Here is a 20137-nt window from a genome sequence, read left to right as displayed (position 1 = left end):
GACATGGTGTACTGTATATTCCTTTTTTGGTTTAGCAGAGCGATAGCATCCTAGCTGCCATCAAGTGAATACAAGTCATACCAGCCACAGCTACTGTAATTGCACACAACGAATTAATCCTTCACTTGAACCGTTTCATTCACAAATGGTAATACATGACGATATTGTTGTTACTCTCGAAGTGAAAATACTGAACAAGAATCCATTCAGCTTCTTTGGGGATTCATCAAAGTTTTGTGTAAAATGTATAAATATGACTATATGTCTTCAGTAAATGTCTGTAGTATAAAATATTAAATTGTAGTAATTGTTCTTACACAATTTACTTCTCTTTTTTTTCACCTTTCAATACATATTAATATATAGCTGTCACACATATAAGCAAACACTGTACTGTATGTAGGACCTCAAGTGCCTGAAATGTCATGACAAGATTCCTGCCAGACCCGAATGAGGCTGCTGAGGCTGCAGTATTTATACTTTAGATTTCCTCAACACATGGAAACCACTTTTTTTAAAAAGACTAAAACTCCTGGATAAAAGGGATTCATCTACTTGTATTAACTAACTTTATAAAATGTACTTTAAATACTTTTTGAAATGTACAAGTTAGGACCTCAGAATACATTTGAACAACTGAAAAGTCTTAATTCAATGATTGTTGCTATGACATAATATATCTAATAAAATGTTAAGCTTTGATAAATAAGGTTTCCCCAAATAACAAATCATATGTTTGTCTTCTTACAGGAGCTGCAAGTGTTTTCTCAGCCTCCTTCTGTGTTTCTTCTAATGTGTCCGCTTCATTTCTGCAGGCGACTGCAGGCGAGCAGTGAGAGAAAGAAAGACACTAATAGAAAGAATGGTTGAGGGCTATGAATCAGTGGGTGTGGGTCGTGTGAAGATGGGAGGATGGCATTTTCTATCCAGTGCCGTTCTTGTTGGGGCTGTTGGTGTTGATCGTGGTGCCGTCTGGCTGCTGGCCGTCTTTGCGAGGCGGCATCCTCTCGTTTATCCTGTCCAGGCCGCGTGCCTCCTCAAAGTTCCGAATCTTCCTCGTAGGAGAGAAGCCTTGAATGGCTAAAGAGACAAAAAACGCCAGTCATTTCCCTGCTCAAGCCACTGTACCTAAATGCTGTTAATCATTTTATAAAACCCAACTCACAGTGAATTTCACTTGATAAACACAAAGTAGACGAACAGTGAATACAACACATGCACAGGTAAACAATGACTCCTAGTGTTCACAAACCAGTGGGACAAGCTACAACAATAACACCTCACACTTTGTGCACTTACGGTAACGTCCCGAAACAGCCAAGGAAACCAGACAGAGAGGTGTGCAAATGAAAAGCAAACTTGTAAAGACCTTTCAGACATAGTCTTCAGTCATTTCAATCAACTTCACAAAGAATGAACATTCTGAGGTAAGGGATTTATAGCCCCACAAACAAGGGGCTCGAGGGTTCTCTTGCACCACCAGATATCTGTGATAAATAACAGATTGTGCTCACTTGACTTCACCAAACTAAATTATTCCCAACCAGGAGCACTTGCACACCAGGGGGTAGTTTCGCAGTTGCAAAGAAATACACAGAAATATAATATATTGTATTGGCAGTAAGCGACCAGCTATGCTGACTGCAGAGAGCTTGCCTGCAGTGTAATTTCTACTACACCAAAGATAAGTGTGGTGATTGTGTCTATGAGAACTAGTTAGCAAGAAAACATGGATGTCTAAATAGTTAGCCAAAAGTAATGAATATATGGTTTGAATTATTAAAGTCATTTATAAACCATATGAAATAGCTTAAATTAGAGAAAGATCATTAATCATCATTGGCCTATATGTTGTCCAATATGCACCAATACAAAAACGGTAATTTGTGGTAATTTAGAAATATATATACTTTATGAAGAGTTTGTTTAACCAGGGGCACTCTGACTCCCCTGGTCACAATATTCTCAGCACTGTCTGCACATGTAGAAGTCAGCGGAACAGACAGTCGTGAAGAGTCAAGCGGTGTCTTCACGATAAGTTGCAAACTAGTTTGTGAAATAAATTACTGGAAGGTTAATGACCCCAGCATTTTCTTTATCAAGAATATCAGCCAATATATCGATGTCTGAATTTACCTAAAACCTGTATCGGCCTTAAAAATCGAGAATCGGTCAGGCACAACTTCAAAGTAATGAGAAGATCCTCACAATCATTAGCCAAAGGTAATAATTAAACAGTTCCACTGTAAACTAATAACATTTGATAAAAGTTAAATCATTATATATAATAAGCTAAAATGAATAATAGATAAAAATAACTGATTTGACAGTTAAAAGTAATAGATAAATTCCTACATGATCCGAGTGTTTTAGACAAAATCCACCTCAATATTTACTGTTCAATGGTGATGAATTGTTGTTATAACATCCACTTTTATGTAGTTAGTGTTACTTCACATCTTCAGCTGAAATAAACACTTTTGGAACATGATGAATACAATCTCTGTAGGAGTATTTGAGCTCATTTGACAGGAATGTGGGAGTACATCAGACAAAAGTTATGCTGTCTGAACACACTGCCTCTTCACTCAGTTTGTGATGTCATTCTGTTACATTGCCCTATTTCTTACCAAATAAGACTGTTTCTCTTGATTGACGCCTATTGAACCACCAACTGCCTCCGTCAACCAAAAGAAGCAGACATTGTAGCAACAGCCAAATGGTGTAACAGGATTAGCATCTGAAAATATCCCAGGCAGGGATTTCCCTGGTCTTATCTTGGCCAGGTCTTAGCAGGCTTTTCTATGCGTGGGGAGCCACACTGGACAAGAAAAGCCTGTGTGACCACAGCCAGGAACCTCTAGTCAACAAGGGACAGGTCAGGTCCTAAACGTGATACACATGACTGGACCTTTGGGAGCATTTACTTTTCTGATGTACACAAACAAGCCTGATTCAAATACAGCTGGTGACATTTTGAAACTGTCTTTTTATGGACCACTCATTTCACCGTTGCCCCTTAACACAGTTATTACACAAGCTTCTTCTCAGTTCATGTCATGGTCTGTGTTATATGATTCTGTGACTGATCGACTGGCAGCCTGGAAATAAAGTTTTACATAAACTATTTTCCAATGATGGAGCAGACAGTGAATCCAACAGGCACTGATAATGCAAGAGCAACCCACACTGAAGTAGAAAACAATAGTATCATAATCAGTGAGGGGAGGGAGAGTGAAAGATCAATAATACCAAGAGAACAAGATATTTATATTTTAAGGGTGGGGCTTCGTTTACAGGGTGAACAACACACACAAAACAAAGACAGGAAATTTGAGCCACACAGCCATGCGTACCTTTTGCTTTTTCTGCCTCAATGGTAGCTATGTTAGTAGGAGTCGAGGAAGGGGGGAAAAAATAGAGTCGTCAAAGGCAGCCAGAGACAGCAAATACAACAGCAATATCAATCTGTAAAGCCCAGTGCAATAAACAGGGGCCACAGATGGCAGAATATAGGCCAGTACCCATGGCACAGTTATCATGGCAGTAAAATTCACCGCAGCTGTAAAAACGTCATCAAATCACTCAGGTTGGTGGTGGGTGATTTTGTAAGGTTAGAGAGAAGAAGCCTGTTAGAGATTTAAGACTGTGTTGGTGTTAAAGGGTCACAAGGACTTAGGTGTGGAGAGCTGAGGGGGGATTTGGCTGAGCACTAAGAGTCTAACACTGGGACGAGATGCGCTAGAATGACCAGGCAGGATGACGCATTTGTTCACAGTGGCCTTACAAAGCTGCAGTACACATGTACATTCTGTGTGTCTCACACACTCACACTCACATACACACACACACACACACACACCTCATATTTGAATAACATACATATTCACTTGTTACTGAATGTGCATCTGCGCGGAATATTGGAATCTGTAATTGAAAACAATCATCTGTGAAAATACTATATACTTGAAAAAATGCCATGTTTACGATGAATGAGAGCTGTGGCAGCACTGCTTTATAAGGTGCTTCGTTAATAGTGACACTTGGTGATGGTTAATGGTGACGCTACAACCACAATTCTATGTTTTAGTTTTAAAAACGAAAACGGCTGCTTTGAGTTTCTAAGCACCTACAATGAAAAAGCTGAGAAATGCTTTGGGCCCCATTTTAGTTTGAGAACTCCGGGCCGGCGTTGTAGTCAGGATGGGGAAAAACTGAGAAGTTCGGAATCAATGATCCAGTGACCCGCATTCGCTTCCTGATTGGTTCTCATTAGTCACAACTCAATGGATATTAGTGAAGGCAAAATGTTGTAAACACTTGTCAGTAAATAAATCCCTGATGTTACTTTTCCCATTGTTGTTTCTTGTTCCCAGTATTTGCTGTAAATAAGTAACCGAGACAGTCTGCTTCCTGTTTACACTGGCACACACATGCCCAGCTAATGTAAATGGTCACTTGATATACATTTTCAAATGTGTTAGTATGATTGGGATTATTACTGATGCGGTGTTGAAGCACTCGTGTTTGGTGCCCTTCCTAAACAAAAATGTATTAGTGTGGATTCAGCCCTAAGAAAACATTTTTTTCTTGTATTAAGAGTGGAGGATGGTCAACAATGCATTATCACTTGCCCTCACTTTGTATGAATCGGCCTTGTTGACCTGAAAGCTGTGCCTAGGGAAGCGGACATAGACAATGACATTCTCCAAAAGGTCACAACGTGTGGTTTCTCCTTTGATTGCTCTGCGGCTTCTGTAAGCCTCCAGCATGTCAAAGTGTGACTCCCAGCATGTCCTCTGGCGGGCAAGGCCAGGTGCTGACCTTTAGATCAGAGGGTCAGCACCCACTTCCTGGTGACAGGCTGACCTCCCCGGCCGGCCGGCCCACAGCTCATCCTGAAAAACGTTCTGCTGCACGGAGGCATGGCTCCAGTCAAAGTCCAGCCGGTGCTTCCTGTGGTGGGCATGACGCCATTGATCTAGAACCCTTTAAAAGGGCCTAAAGCAGGACAGGGAGGCTTGTCTCCCCAAACTGGAGGTGAGTATTATCACCAATGAAACTACTAACTTGTTATGACCATTAAAGGGAGTTCACTGTGCTTTATTCATGCTTATTCATGCAGCTGTAAAAAGTACAAGTGCAAGCCATGTACACTAGTCCAGTAACGTAACAGAGACTGGGAAGAACAATGACTGTATATCCTGTGCCTATTTTGTCACACTTCACAAAAAATTTCAGTAAGTGGTTTAATTTTACATCGCTGAGCAGCACAACACCACTGGAAAACATTTGCTCACAGCAAATACTTGGAGTAAAAAAAACATACACGCACTTGATGAGGGGATATGTAAATGTCCCTCATGGTGTATAGGTTGTGTTAAAATGGCAGCAAGCGAGTTAAAGAAGATGGTTATTAAACATAAAACACACTTACCGGTCTGTAAGGTCTGCTTTCCCCCTGACAACACTCCCAGTGGAAGAGTTCCAGTTGGGGTCAGCCCTTTGAGTGTTAACACACTCTCGCTTTCCTCCCTAGTGCACAAACAAACACACAAACATATTACATTTCAGCAAGCAGGCTGGCAAATCCGACCTGGTGGTTACAGCGCTGTTCTGTAACCAAGAGGTCTTAAGTTTAGTCATCACTCAAAATTAACCTGTGCCCACTCGCTCTCTGCTTGATGGAGCAACAGAAGGTCAGCTTTAAACGCCTCCAGCCAAACACATTTGTCCTGGTTCTCTAACTGGGTCACTGATGAGTTGTGTCAATTTTAGCAGCTGGAGCAATATTTTTAAGGATTGGTTACTAACTTTACGATTTGTGTCAACACACTTGTATTTTCATTTTCTTATTCCTCCTCTAATGAATCAAAAATAAATAGGGATTGTATTCATACAGAAAAGCAACGTGTTCGTACTGACAATTTAAACCACTACAAAAGAATCAAACCAGTTAAGAATTTATGAAAACATGTGTCTAGCCAAGTGACATCTGGATTTTTTTCTACATTTGATTCTATCTGAGCCTGTAACACCCTTTTAAGCCACTGAAGCAAGCTGTGCTCCGCATGTTGCCCACTTGCAGCAGACGGACAAGCAGCAGCACACTTCATCAGGAATATTGCTTAATGTCATTATACAGTCTCGCAGCATGGTGACTCATCTCATGCCAGCTCATTAATCCTAGCGGACCAACATTGTGTTTTCAGAAACAACCCTATTGTGCACTCAACTGACCCCATTTGTTTCACTAACCCTCTTGGCACTGTTGTGACCTGCGATTCAATGGAGGTAATTCTGACACTCCACCCTGCTGAGCTCATGGTGATCCAAATGTACATGTACACAAGCCTTTTCCAGCTGCACTGTTACCATGAAAGAGGAAGAGGAATATCATAGGGGGAGCATTAGTGACAGAGTCAGACCTGAGAACGGAGAAGACCCGGGCCATTTTCCCCACAGCGCGAATCTTGTTTCTGATGACCTCCTTACGCATCGCTGAGGTGCCACCTGGAAAAAGTCCAGAATGTATGGTTAACAGCCAGTATACCACCCTGAGTACTCAGGTCTCTATCATTTGCTACTGATTTTCTAAGCACTAACGTAAAATGAACATGTTGTATCAAAGACTTGTGGGACGAAAACAAAGGATGAAGGGATGATGCATTTGAGAGATGAACGGAGAGCTTAATGGTGTGTTTCCGAGCATAGTGGCTGTTCTCCAGGGGGCTGAACTGTTTCATCAACATCAGACATTTATGATAAGTGCAAACCACCTACCGACATTAGTATATCAATTAAGTGTGTGCCAGGACTCATTAACAATTCATCAAATTTTAAAAGTTGATTGGAAATGCAATTTGCAGAATGAGAGAACAGAACCATAGAGAAGTGAGAGACAATCTACAACCCGAGCAGATGTGCAGACTTTCTATATCTATGTATTTTTAGACCACAGCAACCAATAACCAATTTTCTGTGCTATATTCAGTGCCACATGTCTTAAAATCTATAATATCACAGAAATAAGTGTACCTGGAATGTATAACTGGAATTGTTTATAATTCATTAATAAAAACAAAGCTGTTCCACAACATTATTACATACTGTAAAAGCAACTCACATACTCAACCTCACTCATTCGTTCACCCACCCACACTTCAGCCACACGTCACTCACCCACCTCACTCAAATTAAATTGCTTTAGTAGCTGTTAGGATACAGTGCCAAAATAAAGTATTCACTAGTGTTCAGAAGCAGCATTCAGTATTTACTCTCATTTGTATGTCTGTGAGAGAATGTATGTGTGTAATTTGAAAATATGCTGTTTTATCAGTGTTTCATTTCTAAAGTTTATTTGAAAACGATAGACACTTTGAAAGTAATTCCCTTTTGTGTTAATGTAGTACACTAAGTGTTGCTCTGTAGGCAGGAATGCAAGAGCAATTGATTAGTGGAAGAGTGCACAATTACTTGTTTAGGACAAATAAAGTTGCGTTGCAGCAGAATCAAATACAATTGAAGTAACTAGTGACCAAAGCTTCAGACATAAAACAGAAAAAACATAATATGCCTCCATACTCCTCGTGTGGTGTCATTGTGGCCACAAGCCCCGACATTAAACCTTTGAGTACACAGTTTACCTTCATATTGGTCATCTCCCTCTGACATGAGCTCATCGTCCGAGCAAATGTTCAGCACATTCACCAGCATCTCCGTCACTATGGGAGAGAAGCCACTTAAAAACATTTTTGAGGTAGGGTTTAAGCCATCATTAACACAATTAAAGACTTACAAATGGACAACATGCACAAAATCAATTATGATCTATGACTTAAATAAACTCCAGATTGATTTATCAGTTAAGAAATATATTGTATTATTTATTGCTGTACTTTTTGTTAATGTTTTATAGCAGCAGCTCTTACAGTAAACTAGCCCACTGTAAAATGATCTCATATTCCATGACTTACAAGAGGGGAAACAATTCTGGGCCAGTCTGAGTCTGGATACTCCACTAAGTCAATGAATCACTGACAAATCAATAAAAAGGCTTTCCATTCACATTCTCCTCGAGAAAACATACCCTTCTCTCCAACAAAAGGCAAAGACCATGTGAAGACGTCCATGAAGTTGGGCAACCAGTAAGGGTGAGGGGAGCAGTTGAACTGTCGGATGTTCATCACATTGTTCTCATATTTTAATACGGCAGCTAGGATTGACAGAGGGAAAGAGATGGGAGGAGAGATTCAGGGATTGAAGCAGGTAAATACAAGAAAAATGAAACAACAATGAGAGTGAGGAAAGAAAAAAAGAAACCTTTATTATTGTAGACATCTAGGTAATTTGGAGCTGAAAAGATTGTGATTAATGAAGGGAAGCCTGTGGTCTGGCTTTTTCTGTACATCCGATACCTGTACATCCACAGACAAAAAGACTCAGCAAACCTGTTGCACATTAAAATATGCTGGAAATGAATGAAAGAAAACCCGGCTTACCCTGCATCCTGTGCTTCATGGGCTCTGATTACTGACAGCAAGTTATTGTTTACCAAAAAGTCACAGACTGCTGAGTAACTGCAAAGTGAAAGAGAAACAGAAGAGGAGAGACCTGTCAAAACACTATGTGGAGGTTAAATGTATACCATTAAAGGAACAGACTGTTTGTCATTTTCCGCATGCTACCATGCCCCCTGGCCTGCTGAGCTAGGGGTTTAAAGATGCTGAGCATCCAGAGCCAGGACTCTGGTATTAATGAGCTCTGCTGGTTTCTCCAGAAGCTGAGGAGTAAAGCCAGAGCAGAGGGAAGAAGGTACAGAGCAGAACAGCTCAGCCGGGTGAGGCCACTCTAGGGTTTTACTGCCTTTCTTTCTTTCTTTTTTTCACTGCCCAACTAATCCACTGGAAATGCTAGGGAAAAATGAGTGGGCGATCAACATTTTATGAGATCTACATCAGGCAAACATTAATGGTTTCTGACATTTAACACTTCAGTGGATTCAGATAAGGGCTGGGCACTAATAGATACAGAAAGCAACTTAAAATATACGAAAAAATGTTTCTTTATTAAAAGAAAATAACAAAATTGTAGCAAGTGTTTCTGAGCAGTCCCTTCTAGCTGTATGCCTGCCAGGGCTCTGTTAAGGTGAGCGCAACATGCACAGCATTGTGACATGTCATACCTGACAAGCTTCATGGTGGCTGTAAAGAAAAAATACTTAAGATGCAGAATGTTGTACTTTCCAAAAGAAATGGAAGTTTAAGACAAGCCAGTGTTTAGTTCCCATGGATGCACATGCAGTGATGAAACTTTCCAATTGCAGCGTCATTACAGTTGGAAACATGCAGCTAAACTGGATGAGTTACGAGGATAAATGCTCTTGGGTGACGTTAATGCTTTTCGGCAGATTTTGGTGCCCCCACAAGCATCTTTTACAAGACCACATTCAGATGGAGACAATGTTATGCAGGCAAGTTTTGCAGTGAGCGAGCCAATAGCTAAAAAGCTGAAAACCTCATTCAGAAGGAGAGGTTGTGAAGGAGCCTTGTTGCTGCTGTGGAGCAGCTAGAACCAGACAAAGTAAAATTGTTCCAAAGTGTCAGTCTGTATGGAAGAACCTTCAGATAGCAGATCACTGATATAGTACGACAAATTAATAAAAACTTGTTGGTTGGCCTATGATGACATAGCAGACATAAACTGTCCAACAAGCATAATGCTTATGTGAGGAATCACCACTTAATTTGACACGAGGGAGGATTTACCGTCTTTACAAGACATACATGGCACGATTAAACGTAAGGCTTGTTTTGGCTAAAAGCCGTGAGAAGCATCATCATCATCATCATCACTACCATCTGTCATCAGATGCCTTGTCAAAGAGAAGCAGTTATAACAATTGCATTGGCAAGTTAAGTGTGATGGTGATCATAGTGTGTCAGTGTGTCCAATAATTTTGTGTAGCCCTCAAAGGTTGCTAAGTATTTGTGAAATTGACAAATTAAGCTGTTCTGATATCAATCAAATTCAGTTTGGCCCAAGGTACTGTTTAAATATGTGCACGTGGTATTCTGTCAACAACACCTTAAGACCCATTTTCAGTTTCTGGCTCTTAATTGTGTCTTTATTTACACATGTATATATATATATATATTTTTTGTATGCCACTAAGTTTTTTTCTCTGCTCTTCACCATTTCTGAACCCATATTCATCAAACATTCATCTGTTAACCATTTTGTAAATTGATAATGTGGTCATGTCACTTCATACTTTCAACAAGCTGTTAGCCTGTTATGAGAGAGGCTCAGCATATTCACTAATGTACTGTTATTTGAGGCTACAGCAGGAGTGATGAACGCAGCAGTTTAATACCTGAAAAAGTAAGAGCAGCCTCTGACGGAGTTATGGTTGAAGTGCTCTGTTGTCTTTTCGCTGCCGTAGTCCTCACCAGGGTCGGCCCAAATCAGGTCACACATTGGCCCAAATGCAGGAGGCTCTTTAAACCTGTCTAACTATTAAACACAAAACAAAGACACACTGATTTAGATCAACTTCTTACATGAAGGAAACCACTATGATAGAGAAGTAAATGGACTACAATAACAATTTTATGAATTATAGTATATTTGATTTTGTACAAAATCTATTTGTAAATTCTGAGATAGTCCAACATCATAATTACGCTATTTCAGTATCAACTTCCTGCGTCAGTGGTTGATCACTTACTTTTCTTATGTCATCTAGGCAGTTGATTTCTGGTGAGAGTCCGCCGTGTACACACAAGAACTGTTGATTGAGCAGGGCAGCGAGGGGCAGGCAGTCAAAGGCCTCCATACAGGCATCATACACCCGTTCAGAGTATTTAATTTTACCTGCAGAAAACACATGACAACATATAGTGAATCGTTGTAGCTCATCACATGTATTAATAATCACAAATGCCAAAAAATCTGTTTCCTGATGATTTCAACGAAAGAAGCCGAATGAATTGCACTGATTAAGATTCACTGCAGTCAGTATATAAGCTAATACAAAGAGTTTTCTACTGTATAATGAAACATCGCTAGTCAGAGGCAAGTGATTTAGCAAACAGCCATCAGTGTTCTAAAATCACAATGAAGAGATTAATGGAGCAACCAGAATGCATTTACTTTTCTTGTACTGTTTTGATCTCCTCAACCTTATCTGCATATGTAATTTACATACATGCTAATGAATTACATTACCATAATATTATATGGTTTAAATATATGTCAGTAAGTTAATAATACACCCTGGCTTCTGATGCAGAGACCACGGACAGCTCCACAGCCTGGGCACAGTCTTTTCATACATGTTTGGGCCGTGAAAAGTTTCTTTTATAGTTTTTAGCGGCTCTGTCAGTAATTTACTGCTCCTCTCTGTGTCCCTACCATTCGCGCTGTTCACTGCACCAACTGTATAAAACCAAACTGAGCGCGCCGCCATCTCATGCGGCTCCAACCACATTGACTAAGTTTATAAATTATGTTGTTTTTACCCAGTCTGAGTTTACGCAGGATGTAAGGGAGAAAATCTGTGACTTTTTAAAACCGGCCCTCAAATATGTGCACATTTACTGTGTATGGCTAACTGTTCACATGCATGCAGGACCACAATAGGTGTCTATCTATGTCTGTATTATACAGGGCCTGTGTGTGTGTGTGTGTGTGTGGCTGCTCTCCATTCTCCACCAGTTTGTTGTCTCCAACATGAAAATTAATAAGCTTCATCTCCACTGTGGAGTAACGCTGATGAACTGACACATCTTGTTTTGGGACTTCCTGATGTCTCACACACTGACAAACACATCTTTCATGTGAGCCAATTATCTCATAGTTACTACTATTCTTGCAAAAAACTGCCAACTGGCATTGCACTGCCACTCAATAACCAATATTTCTCCAAACTATGTTTTATTTATGCTTCATCTCTGGATGATCAATCAACCTTCTAAAGTGACAGTCGGAGCTATCTTCACATATAATCCGAGTAACATGTCTTACACTTATACCCTGGCTTTGTTTGAAATCTGAAACATGATAGGTACCAGCCACTCTGAAGTGGCACAGTGAGCACAGAGAGCAAATTAGACTGGCCTTCATATGGCTGAGAGAAGCGCTGCACTTACATTCCTGTTTGAAGGTGAAGTACTCTGTGAGGTGCCGGCACTCATGGTTCCCTCGCAGGAGGAAGAGTGTGGTGTTGTGGTTGATCTTGAGCGACCAGAGGTAGAGAACACACTGGGAGGACGAACAGTGAGAGAGAAAAGGTGGGAACAGGGGAGTAGAAGGAAAAGTTAGAAGTGCTTTCCTGAACATGTCTGACCCGGACAATCTCCTGCTGCGTTCTTCATATGAGAAAGGCAAACTCATGTCTAAGTTCATGTCTAAGAACAGCTTATGTCAGTCGGACAGTGACCTTGATCAAGCCAAGTTGACTGCCAGGTTAATTTGTAGGTTGCAGGTGGTTTTATTACAATGGGATGAAAATGGAAGTACTCACACTACACTGTGCCACCAGGAGCTCTGTGCACGAGTAAATTGCTGAGCTCCACAGACAGATTCATTATTTTCTTCACACACTAATCTCATAAGAAACGCTTTATCATGTTTCTCTCCGACCACATTGAAGGCTCCAATTAAAAAACACAGAAACTCTATAAAAACCAGGCCAGCATTTACAATCCAAATTAGCATTCTCTTCAGTGCTCAGACCCGGCACAGCTCAATAGCTGCCACTCCGCTCTCAGCCCACTCTTAACCTGCACTAACCATGGCCTCCCGTTAAGTGGCTGGAACGAGATGCCAAGGTAACCACAGCTGGCAGGCATGTATTCACATTAACCAACGACGTAAAAAAAAAATTGGGGGGAGCAAGGACTACCTGGTCTTGTTCACTTCAGTTGTTGGGAGGAATAGTGACCTGTGAAGTGTGGTTAAATGTGTAGAGGGGGCTGTTGGTGCATGGGACTTGATCTCTCATGTGCGGAGGTGGAGAGAGGGACATGGCTTGGAGTGGTTGGAAGCTGACATGGGTTTTAATGAGAGCCCTCAGTTTGAGCCTGAAGTGTGGGAGGCAGACAGAGGGAATGGTACAAAGCTTTGTGTGACAGACGTGAACGCTGGCGCGCGCGCGCGCGCACGCGCGCACACACACACACACACACACACACACACACACACACACCAGGTGTTAGGAGGTTTACTCCAAAGACACACTTTTGGATCAAAGACACTTATAAGTGGATAAAGAAGAGCTTAGGGAATCACACCCTGATATCTATTTTCATATATCTGTCTTATGAGTTAACATGAGATCTGTAAAAATGAAGAGAATTTTCAGTCCTAGTAAAATCAAACAGCCAAGAAACTGTAACTTTAAGGCTCTTTGTTTAGTTTAGTGGTGACTAAATACTTTCTTTAGATGAGTGGAAAGAATGGCCAATACATTTAATTCCAACAAATAAATATTGTAGCTATTAGACTGTAATCATTACCATAAAGGCTGCAAACTAATTTCACTATCAATTCATTTGCTAATGATTTCCTCCATTAACCAATTAATTGTTTAGTCAATAAAATATTAAAAAATACTGAAAGAAATCCAGTATCATCTTGAAATTCCACCATTAGTCAAGATTTTGTAAAAATCCTAAATATACAGACCCTACCATCATAAATAACAGAAAAGTAGCAAATCATCAAATTTAAAAGCTGAAGAACATTCGTCCTCTTTTGACTAATCATTAAAAGCTAGGGTTGGAAATCCAGGAAAAGCAAGCAAGAGCAGGCTTCACTTTGAAAAAAGTAACAATACATCCCACCCCCAACAGCCGCCTCATCGAAGCTACACCCCCAAAACACATGACTGTTCACCGTCTGACAACTGCTAGAGGCGGACTTTTCTGTGATTTGTTCGCTAACTTCTGGCCGCTCGGCAGGCAGGTCGTTTAGTGACATGAACACCAGCCAATCACTGTATCTGGTCCAAAGGGTCGTGTTTATTACAGTCCTGCGAGGGCCACAGACACTGGCTTATTCTTTTTTTTTCAGACTGTATAATTTATTGATGGCTATCATGATGTGGATTACAACAAATAAGATAAGTGTTTTAGAAAAAAACTTAGAAAACTTACCGTTAATAGACTAATTGCTTCAGCAGCATTGATCTAAATAACGTTGTCAACGTTTGTAATACATGTTAAACTGCAAACAGTCAGTCAGCTCCAGAAACTCAGGCTAAATGATCCATCCCTCCACTCCACCGCCTTGGTATTAATTATATCTGAATAGATGCTTAGCTACATATATAAACATACAGTCTTTGTTCTATTTAATTAGCTGCTCTATGTTAGTTGACGGCAGGATGTAGACTCTAGGCTCCTCTGTGATCACACCTATGCTTTAGCTGCAGTGGGTGGTGGAGCACTGGAGTGACACTGATAAGCACAGTGGCTCAGACAAAGTGAAGTGCTTTTCAAGTGATGAAGAGGTTATACACCTCTGTTGGATTGGCTGCGTTTTAAGAGTCTCTCTTCAGTAGAAATACATTTGAAACCAAGCACAGTGGCCATTTTTAAAGGTCTTCAGCGGACTCAAAGCTTAAACAGGCATCAGCCTATCATTCACCATGCTGTTTCAGTCTTCTCTTTTCATCTGTGACATTTCACCCACCTCAATGTACTACCCAGTGTTCATCAAAAGCCCCCACAGGGTGCTCAAAATGTTAGCATACAGCTTGTTGAGTCTTATACAACTGGCTCCGGTGTGGAGCAATACTAAATATTGCACTCCTACTTGAGGAGTTCCTCTTCAGGATATCAGAAAACAATCAATTGTGTAAATGATTTGCCAAAAATGTATTGAAGCAAATGACAAGCTAAATAATAGATTACGTTGAGAGATTATTCCAACTTTCTATATATATATATATATATATATATATATATATATCATGATGTTTTTGGCAACACTAGTCATTTGGTGAAAATCTGGTAATGTGACAGCCCTAATACTAATACAGGTGGAAAGTAGAGGAGACAATTAAATAGCAGATTATATTATTTATTTTACCCATGAATCTGTCACAAATGTATCTACCATGAATCCAAGTTTACTATAGCTGCCACCCTCTGGTTAGGGGTCTCAGTACGAGCACTGCAGCTGCCAAACTCCAGCTCTCTGTTCCAATTCTCCTTCTAATTTATAACTGTTCCAACCAGAACGTATGAACTGTAGCCTTTAGACAAGTTTCTGAAATACAATTTCAAAAGGTCAAAATACATTTGTCCAAGGAGCAGCAGTAGGACCTAAAGATTTAGTAGCTGTACTGAGCATTAGTCACCATGTTAACCATCCAGAGCATTGATAAAGGACACACCAACATTCAATGTGTCTTCGTTACATCATCTATGTTATAATCCATGGTCTTGTGAGTTACACTCAGATGCACGCACACAGTGTCAGTTCTGGGTAGCCTAACATTTTTTGGTATAAAAAAAAAAAAACATTAGAAAAAATGTAAGCCAGAAGCTTTCATGGAAAATATTGCAATGTTGAATTAAACGGTGGGTGCTGTGCACTGTTACACACCCACAATAAAGAGTGTCTAACAAACAATAGTCTGAACATGGTTAACATGTTACGACAGCAGAATGCCACAATGTAATACAGTTGAAGAAGGACACGCTACACGGGGGAAATCACATAAACATGTAAAAAAAAAAAATATATATATATGTGCAAAGTGTTTTCACTGACAAAAAACCCAAATGTTTTTTATTCAACTGTACAATAAATACTTAAAACTAATTTAAAATATGAAGGAAGAGCAACTTACCTCAATACTGAAGTATCCTCGATCTACGTAGTCACCGAGGAAGAGATACCGTGTGTTACTGGGTGATCCCCCAACTTCAAACAACTTCATAAGGTCAAAGAATTGACCATGGACATCACCGCATACTGCCGGAAGACAAACACACTGCAGTTAAATGCTCATGTTATGATAACATCATCAACAATGTATACAAAGAATCTCTACATTTGGACATTAACACATTTTCCATTCAAAGCCAAATCTTTATTTACTTCTCAGAACTGATTTTGATTTAGTAATAAGCCAAAATTGTCTATTCATTACAACCTTCTCCTACAAACTGAAACAGAGATTGCACAGTTTCACAGAATTATATTTATTATGTCAATAAATATTGTGATATGAAAGTTAACATTGCAAATGTAAGAATGTTTTTATTAAAGTCAAACCGGACGACAGTTTCATAAATATTCAATTCAGATTCAATAGTCTCTATACTGAATAATAGTAACCGGTTTCAACTCAGCTATCATGGAAGGGAATCGTTTGGATTTGAATCAATCACTGTGATTTAATTTCATACCAATTATTACATTTTAAGTTTCAGTTTATTTCTTAGTGCTAAATGAAATAAAACTTAAGTCAGACATTTTCCTGAGATTTAGTTTCTAAGTATGTTTGGATTGAACAGCTCAGAGGGAGCAGGTGTTTTCAAGTCATTTAATCAGATAATCCAAGTCATTGAATTAACTCTAACTTTATTTTGAAAGGCACTATTATGAATAACGTTTATGTTGATTATTGTCCAGAATGGCTGTGGTAGCAGCAGTAGTATCATTATGAATGAGTTGAGTCTAAAAATCTGGAAGGTCATTGGATTTGGCAAAGGAGTTGGCATGTGCCAGCTGCTGGCGGACAAAAAAAAAGTTGTTATGGTTCAGTGTTTACTCTGTGTTCACCACATGTCATGTTGTCTTGAAATGACTAATTCATAAGCATCCAACAAGTAGAAGTCCCAATGACCAGAGCTGCTATGGAGGAATCTGCACTGCTAGTACTGACAGGTATTTTGTAGTTTCCTTTAGGGTGCAGCTCAGGTTCATGGGTAACATAGTTTCCAGTTGAAGGATGGTCTCCCTCTTTGCTATGTTGCCATACAAATACACACTTTGAAATGTCCAGTGGGCATCTGCCAGCCTACCTGTTATAGGCGCATCCACCTCCAACAGGCACTTCTCTTGGCGTAGGATGTTGGCCCCATCATTGATGATCCTGAGAGCCACGTCCTCTTCAACCCTGCCCTCCTTGACAAGATGGTTGCGGAGCAGCTCTGCGTTGGGTTTGCCATCTTCAAACAGCTCTTTTATAGTCAGCTTATGTTGCGGAGGGTATGGCACAGCTGGGAACAAAAACAAGCAACATTATATGTCATGATAAACAGGTTAGAGCAGACATTTTCCAACTCGTGCCCCCTGAGGAGGTGAGCTTTAATTCTGTTTGACTTAAACTCCCTCAGGATGTTATTATCTCCAATGTCCATCATGAATAAATGTCCATAAATTCTTTTAGAATGAGGAAAAAAGATACTTCAAAACTTCTTTGAAAACTTCTATTATCAAACTAATCCAGAATAACTGTCTATACATTTATGGCAACATTACTAATAGACATAATGCTAGCAGCTAATTCTGCATACTTTTAAATGGTGCTAATTTGCCAAATGCACAGATATAGGCTGAAAAACAAGGCTCAAGTTCGAGTTCATAGTAACCGACTCCCTGGCAACATATATATATATACATACATACATACATACATACATACATACATACATACATACATACATACATACATACATACATACATACATACATACATACATACATACATACTGCTTGCCGTCCATAATTGTTCATAAAAATCCTGCATGCTATAAAAATAATAATAATATGCATCTATAGAAATGTATAGCACACAATATACATATCCAGTATTCATTATTCATTTAATTGTTCTACTTTATTGCACAACTTATACTGTTTACAACACAAAGAACCAGTTGACTTGTGTGCATTCTCTAATGGTGGATATATTTCACATGCTATTGTACTGTACAGTCCAGACCATCCACAACAATAATCAAAATATTTTTGGACCATTCTCTAACTTTTTTGTTGTCCTCAACTCTATGTCTATGTAAGTGCAATGAAAGTGATGTAAAATGTTGAGTCAAATTCCTTGTATGTGTACACCCCAGAAAAAAGCAACACTGAGCAGAAGAAATCTGTTCCATCTCAGATGGCATTTAGTAAAGTTGTAATCATGACAGGTGACATGAGCACTGACTCAGCTAAGGTGAAGTTACTGGTACAGGAGGAAGGACTCATACACCTACATGATGATGACATGTGAGAGATGCGCAAGACAGACGGTAAGAAGCCCCGCACCTCTCTTGACCCACCCTCCCTCAGTAATCTGCTCCACACCACCTACACAATCCTTTTACTGTCATCACAAAAGGTCAACGCTTTTGAGGCTAAGACCTGAAAGCTTCAAGATCAGAGCACAGTCAAGTGTGCGACAAGTAAAACTGCAAAATGTATCACCGTGTGATAGAGGATCCAGCAGTGGAACACAAGTGCAGATAAGAGAACACAGCAGCTACCGATGAAATGGTAGTCGTAATTCATTAAAAACTTCACATACTTAATTAGGAAAACATCACTGGAAGAAAAATGCAGTAAATAGTATGAGAGGTAAATGTATGAAAAATTACCATACTTTCATAAAACACCAGTAGCAGATTGTTGCAGACTAAGCTGCGCTTGTTCAAAACAATAGTAGAGTGTGATCCAAGCCCTGTCACTTCCAGGGCCTGCGAGGTAAAAAGGATTACAGCTGGTGTACCTGATAACAAGCCAGGCACCAGGCACACAACAAATATATTATGGCACCAATTAAATATGGTGTAAATCTAGTCAGATGGGTTTTTCATTCTTGTTTGTAAGGCATGATGAAACCTTACATGGAAAAGTGAAACCATAAGATTAGTGTTTAAAACGACCGTTTGGAGAGCTACAAAAAAAAGGAAACATACCAAAGTACACGCTTGCACTGGTCGTTTCGCCCTGGGATTTCTGCTATCATCAAAATCCATTCACAGGTCAGTGCACAGGACAGCCTGTATCATAAATACCTACATCAGCTTGTACAGATCAGCAGTACTCGTGGTGATAAGCGTGGCAATAAACAAGAAAGAAAGAGGGAGAAGGAGAAAGACATTCTGAGAATGTTTTCACACCCACACAGAGCAAATCAAAGTGCACTCTGAAAAAAGCAATAATGAGTTTTTAGTGTGGGTGGGTTTGCTAATCAGTGATGCAGAGGCAACTAATGTTGTTCTCACTCAGAACTATACAAGGGTCTGAACTTGAGGAATATTGAGTTTAGATTCATGTCTTCTATTATTTAAAAGAAATATTTGATACACACTAAAGCAAAGGCTGTGAAAATAGAGCTGCAGGTGTTTGACTATGTGTAGGCAGTGATGCAGGTAACTGATGTTAGGCCATAGTCTATAGTCTGGCCTGCAATAGAAATGTATAGCTCCTTCTTGGCTAGCCTATGCTGAGAACAAGCTGTCATGCATTGACCAGTGTGATATAAATAAACAGTAAGTGCTCCCAGGCCTACGAGGCACGGCCATGAAGACAGCTCTGAGGTGAGGTACGAGCCTTAAGAACAGATTAGGTAAAGCCTCTATTAGCAAGGGCTTCCAGATTCACGGGCTGTTTACCTAAAGGCCTTGACACATTTAAAAGGAAGGCTCCCGTATGGACAAAGCAGACTTTACGAAAACATGATGACACAGAATAGGATACTTTACGGGTAATGAAACAACCAGACCATGAAACGTCCCAGGAAAAAAAAGACACGCTGACCAAATTTACAAGTATTAACCTGGAGGCTGGCCATCATTTTCCAGGCTCGACAATAATAGCTGGACTCAACGCTAAAAAAACTGAACACCTACAACCTCAACAGGAATAAACCCACCACACCCTCCCCCCACTGCCAGTACAATGAAGGCTGGACCAGTCTGTTCAAACACAGATACAAATGAATGTCTGGCTGAAAGTAAACCGCATCGCTCAATCCAAACAGACGCCGCTGTGGGCTGAAAGAAAACAACGGAGCAGAAAAAGTGAAGTGATCCACTCTGGGGGTTTTTCCAGCACATAACCCGGTGAGGAAAAAATGTTTTTGTCATGAATGATCAGCTGCCACAACCCCGAG

At 40.0% G+C, this 20137-nt stretch overlaps 1 protein-coding gene across 5 annotated transcripts in view; it reads right to left on the bottom strand.

Annotated features, from left to right (window-relative positions):
- Nucleotides 1–583: 583 nt before the first annotated feature.
- Nucleotides 584–20137, bottom strand: part of LOC117768571 (serine/threonine-protein phosphatase 2B catalytic subunit gamma isoform-like) — a 42495-nt gene continuing 22941 nt past the window's right edge. For 2 of the 5 annotated variants that reach the window (XM_034597062.1, XM_034597064.1), the window contains 13 exons: nt 17043–17240; nt 15863–15987; nt 12153–12264; nt 10730–10875; nt 10376–10515; nt 8502–8579; nt 8323–8417; nt 8090–8215; nt 7647–7724; nt 6429–6513; nt 5438–5535; nt 3357–3383; nt 584–1080 (listed from right to left, as the gene is read on the bottom strand). In XM_034597062.1, the coding sequence (XP_034452953.1) occupies nt 923–1080; nt 3357–3383; nt 5438–5535; nt 6429–6513; nt 7647–7724; nt 8090–8215; nt 8323–8417; nt 8502–8579; nt 10376–10515; nt 10730–10875; nt 12153–12264; nt 15863–15987; nt 17043–17240 (1466 nt within the window). In that variant the 3' untranslated portion in view covers nt 584–922. Of the gene's footprint in view, nt 1081–3356; nt 3384–5437; nt 5536–6428; nt 6514–7646; nt 7725–8089; nt 8216–8322; nt 8418–8501; nt 8580–10375; nt 10516–10729; nt 10876–12152; nt 12265–15862; nt 15988–17042; nt 17241–17294; nt 17325–20137 lie in introns of all 5 variants that reach the window. The other 3 variants (XM_034597067.1, XM_034597065.1, XM_034597066.1) reach the window with 3 other exon arrangements.

The sequence above is a fragment of the Hippoglossus hippoglossus genome, chromosome 9 (genome assembly GCF_009819705.1).
Source record: "Hippoglossus hippoglossus isolate fHipHip1 chromosome 9, fHipHip1.pri, whole genome shotgun sequence".
Taxonomy (NCBI): Eukaryota; Metazoa; Chordata; class Actinopteri; order Pleuronectiformes; family Pleuronectidae; genus Hippoglossus; species Hippoglossus hippoglossus.
This window is presented reverse-complemented; position numbering and strand designations above follow the sequence as displayed.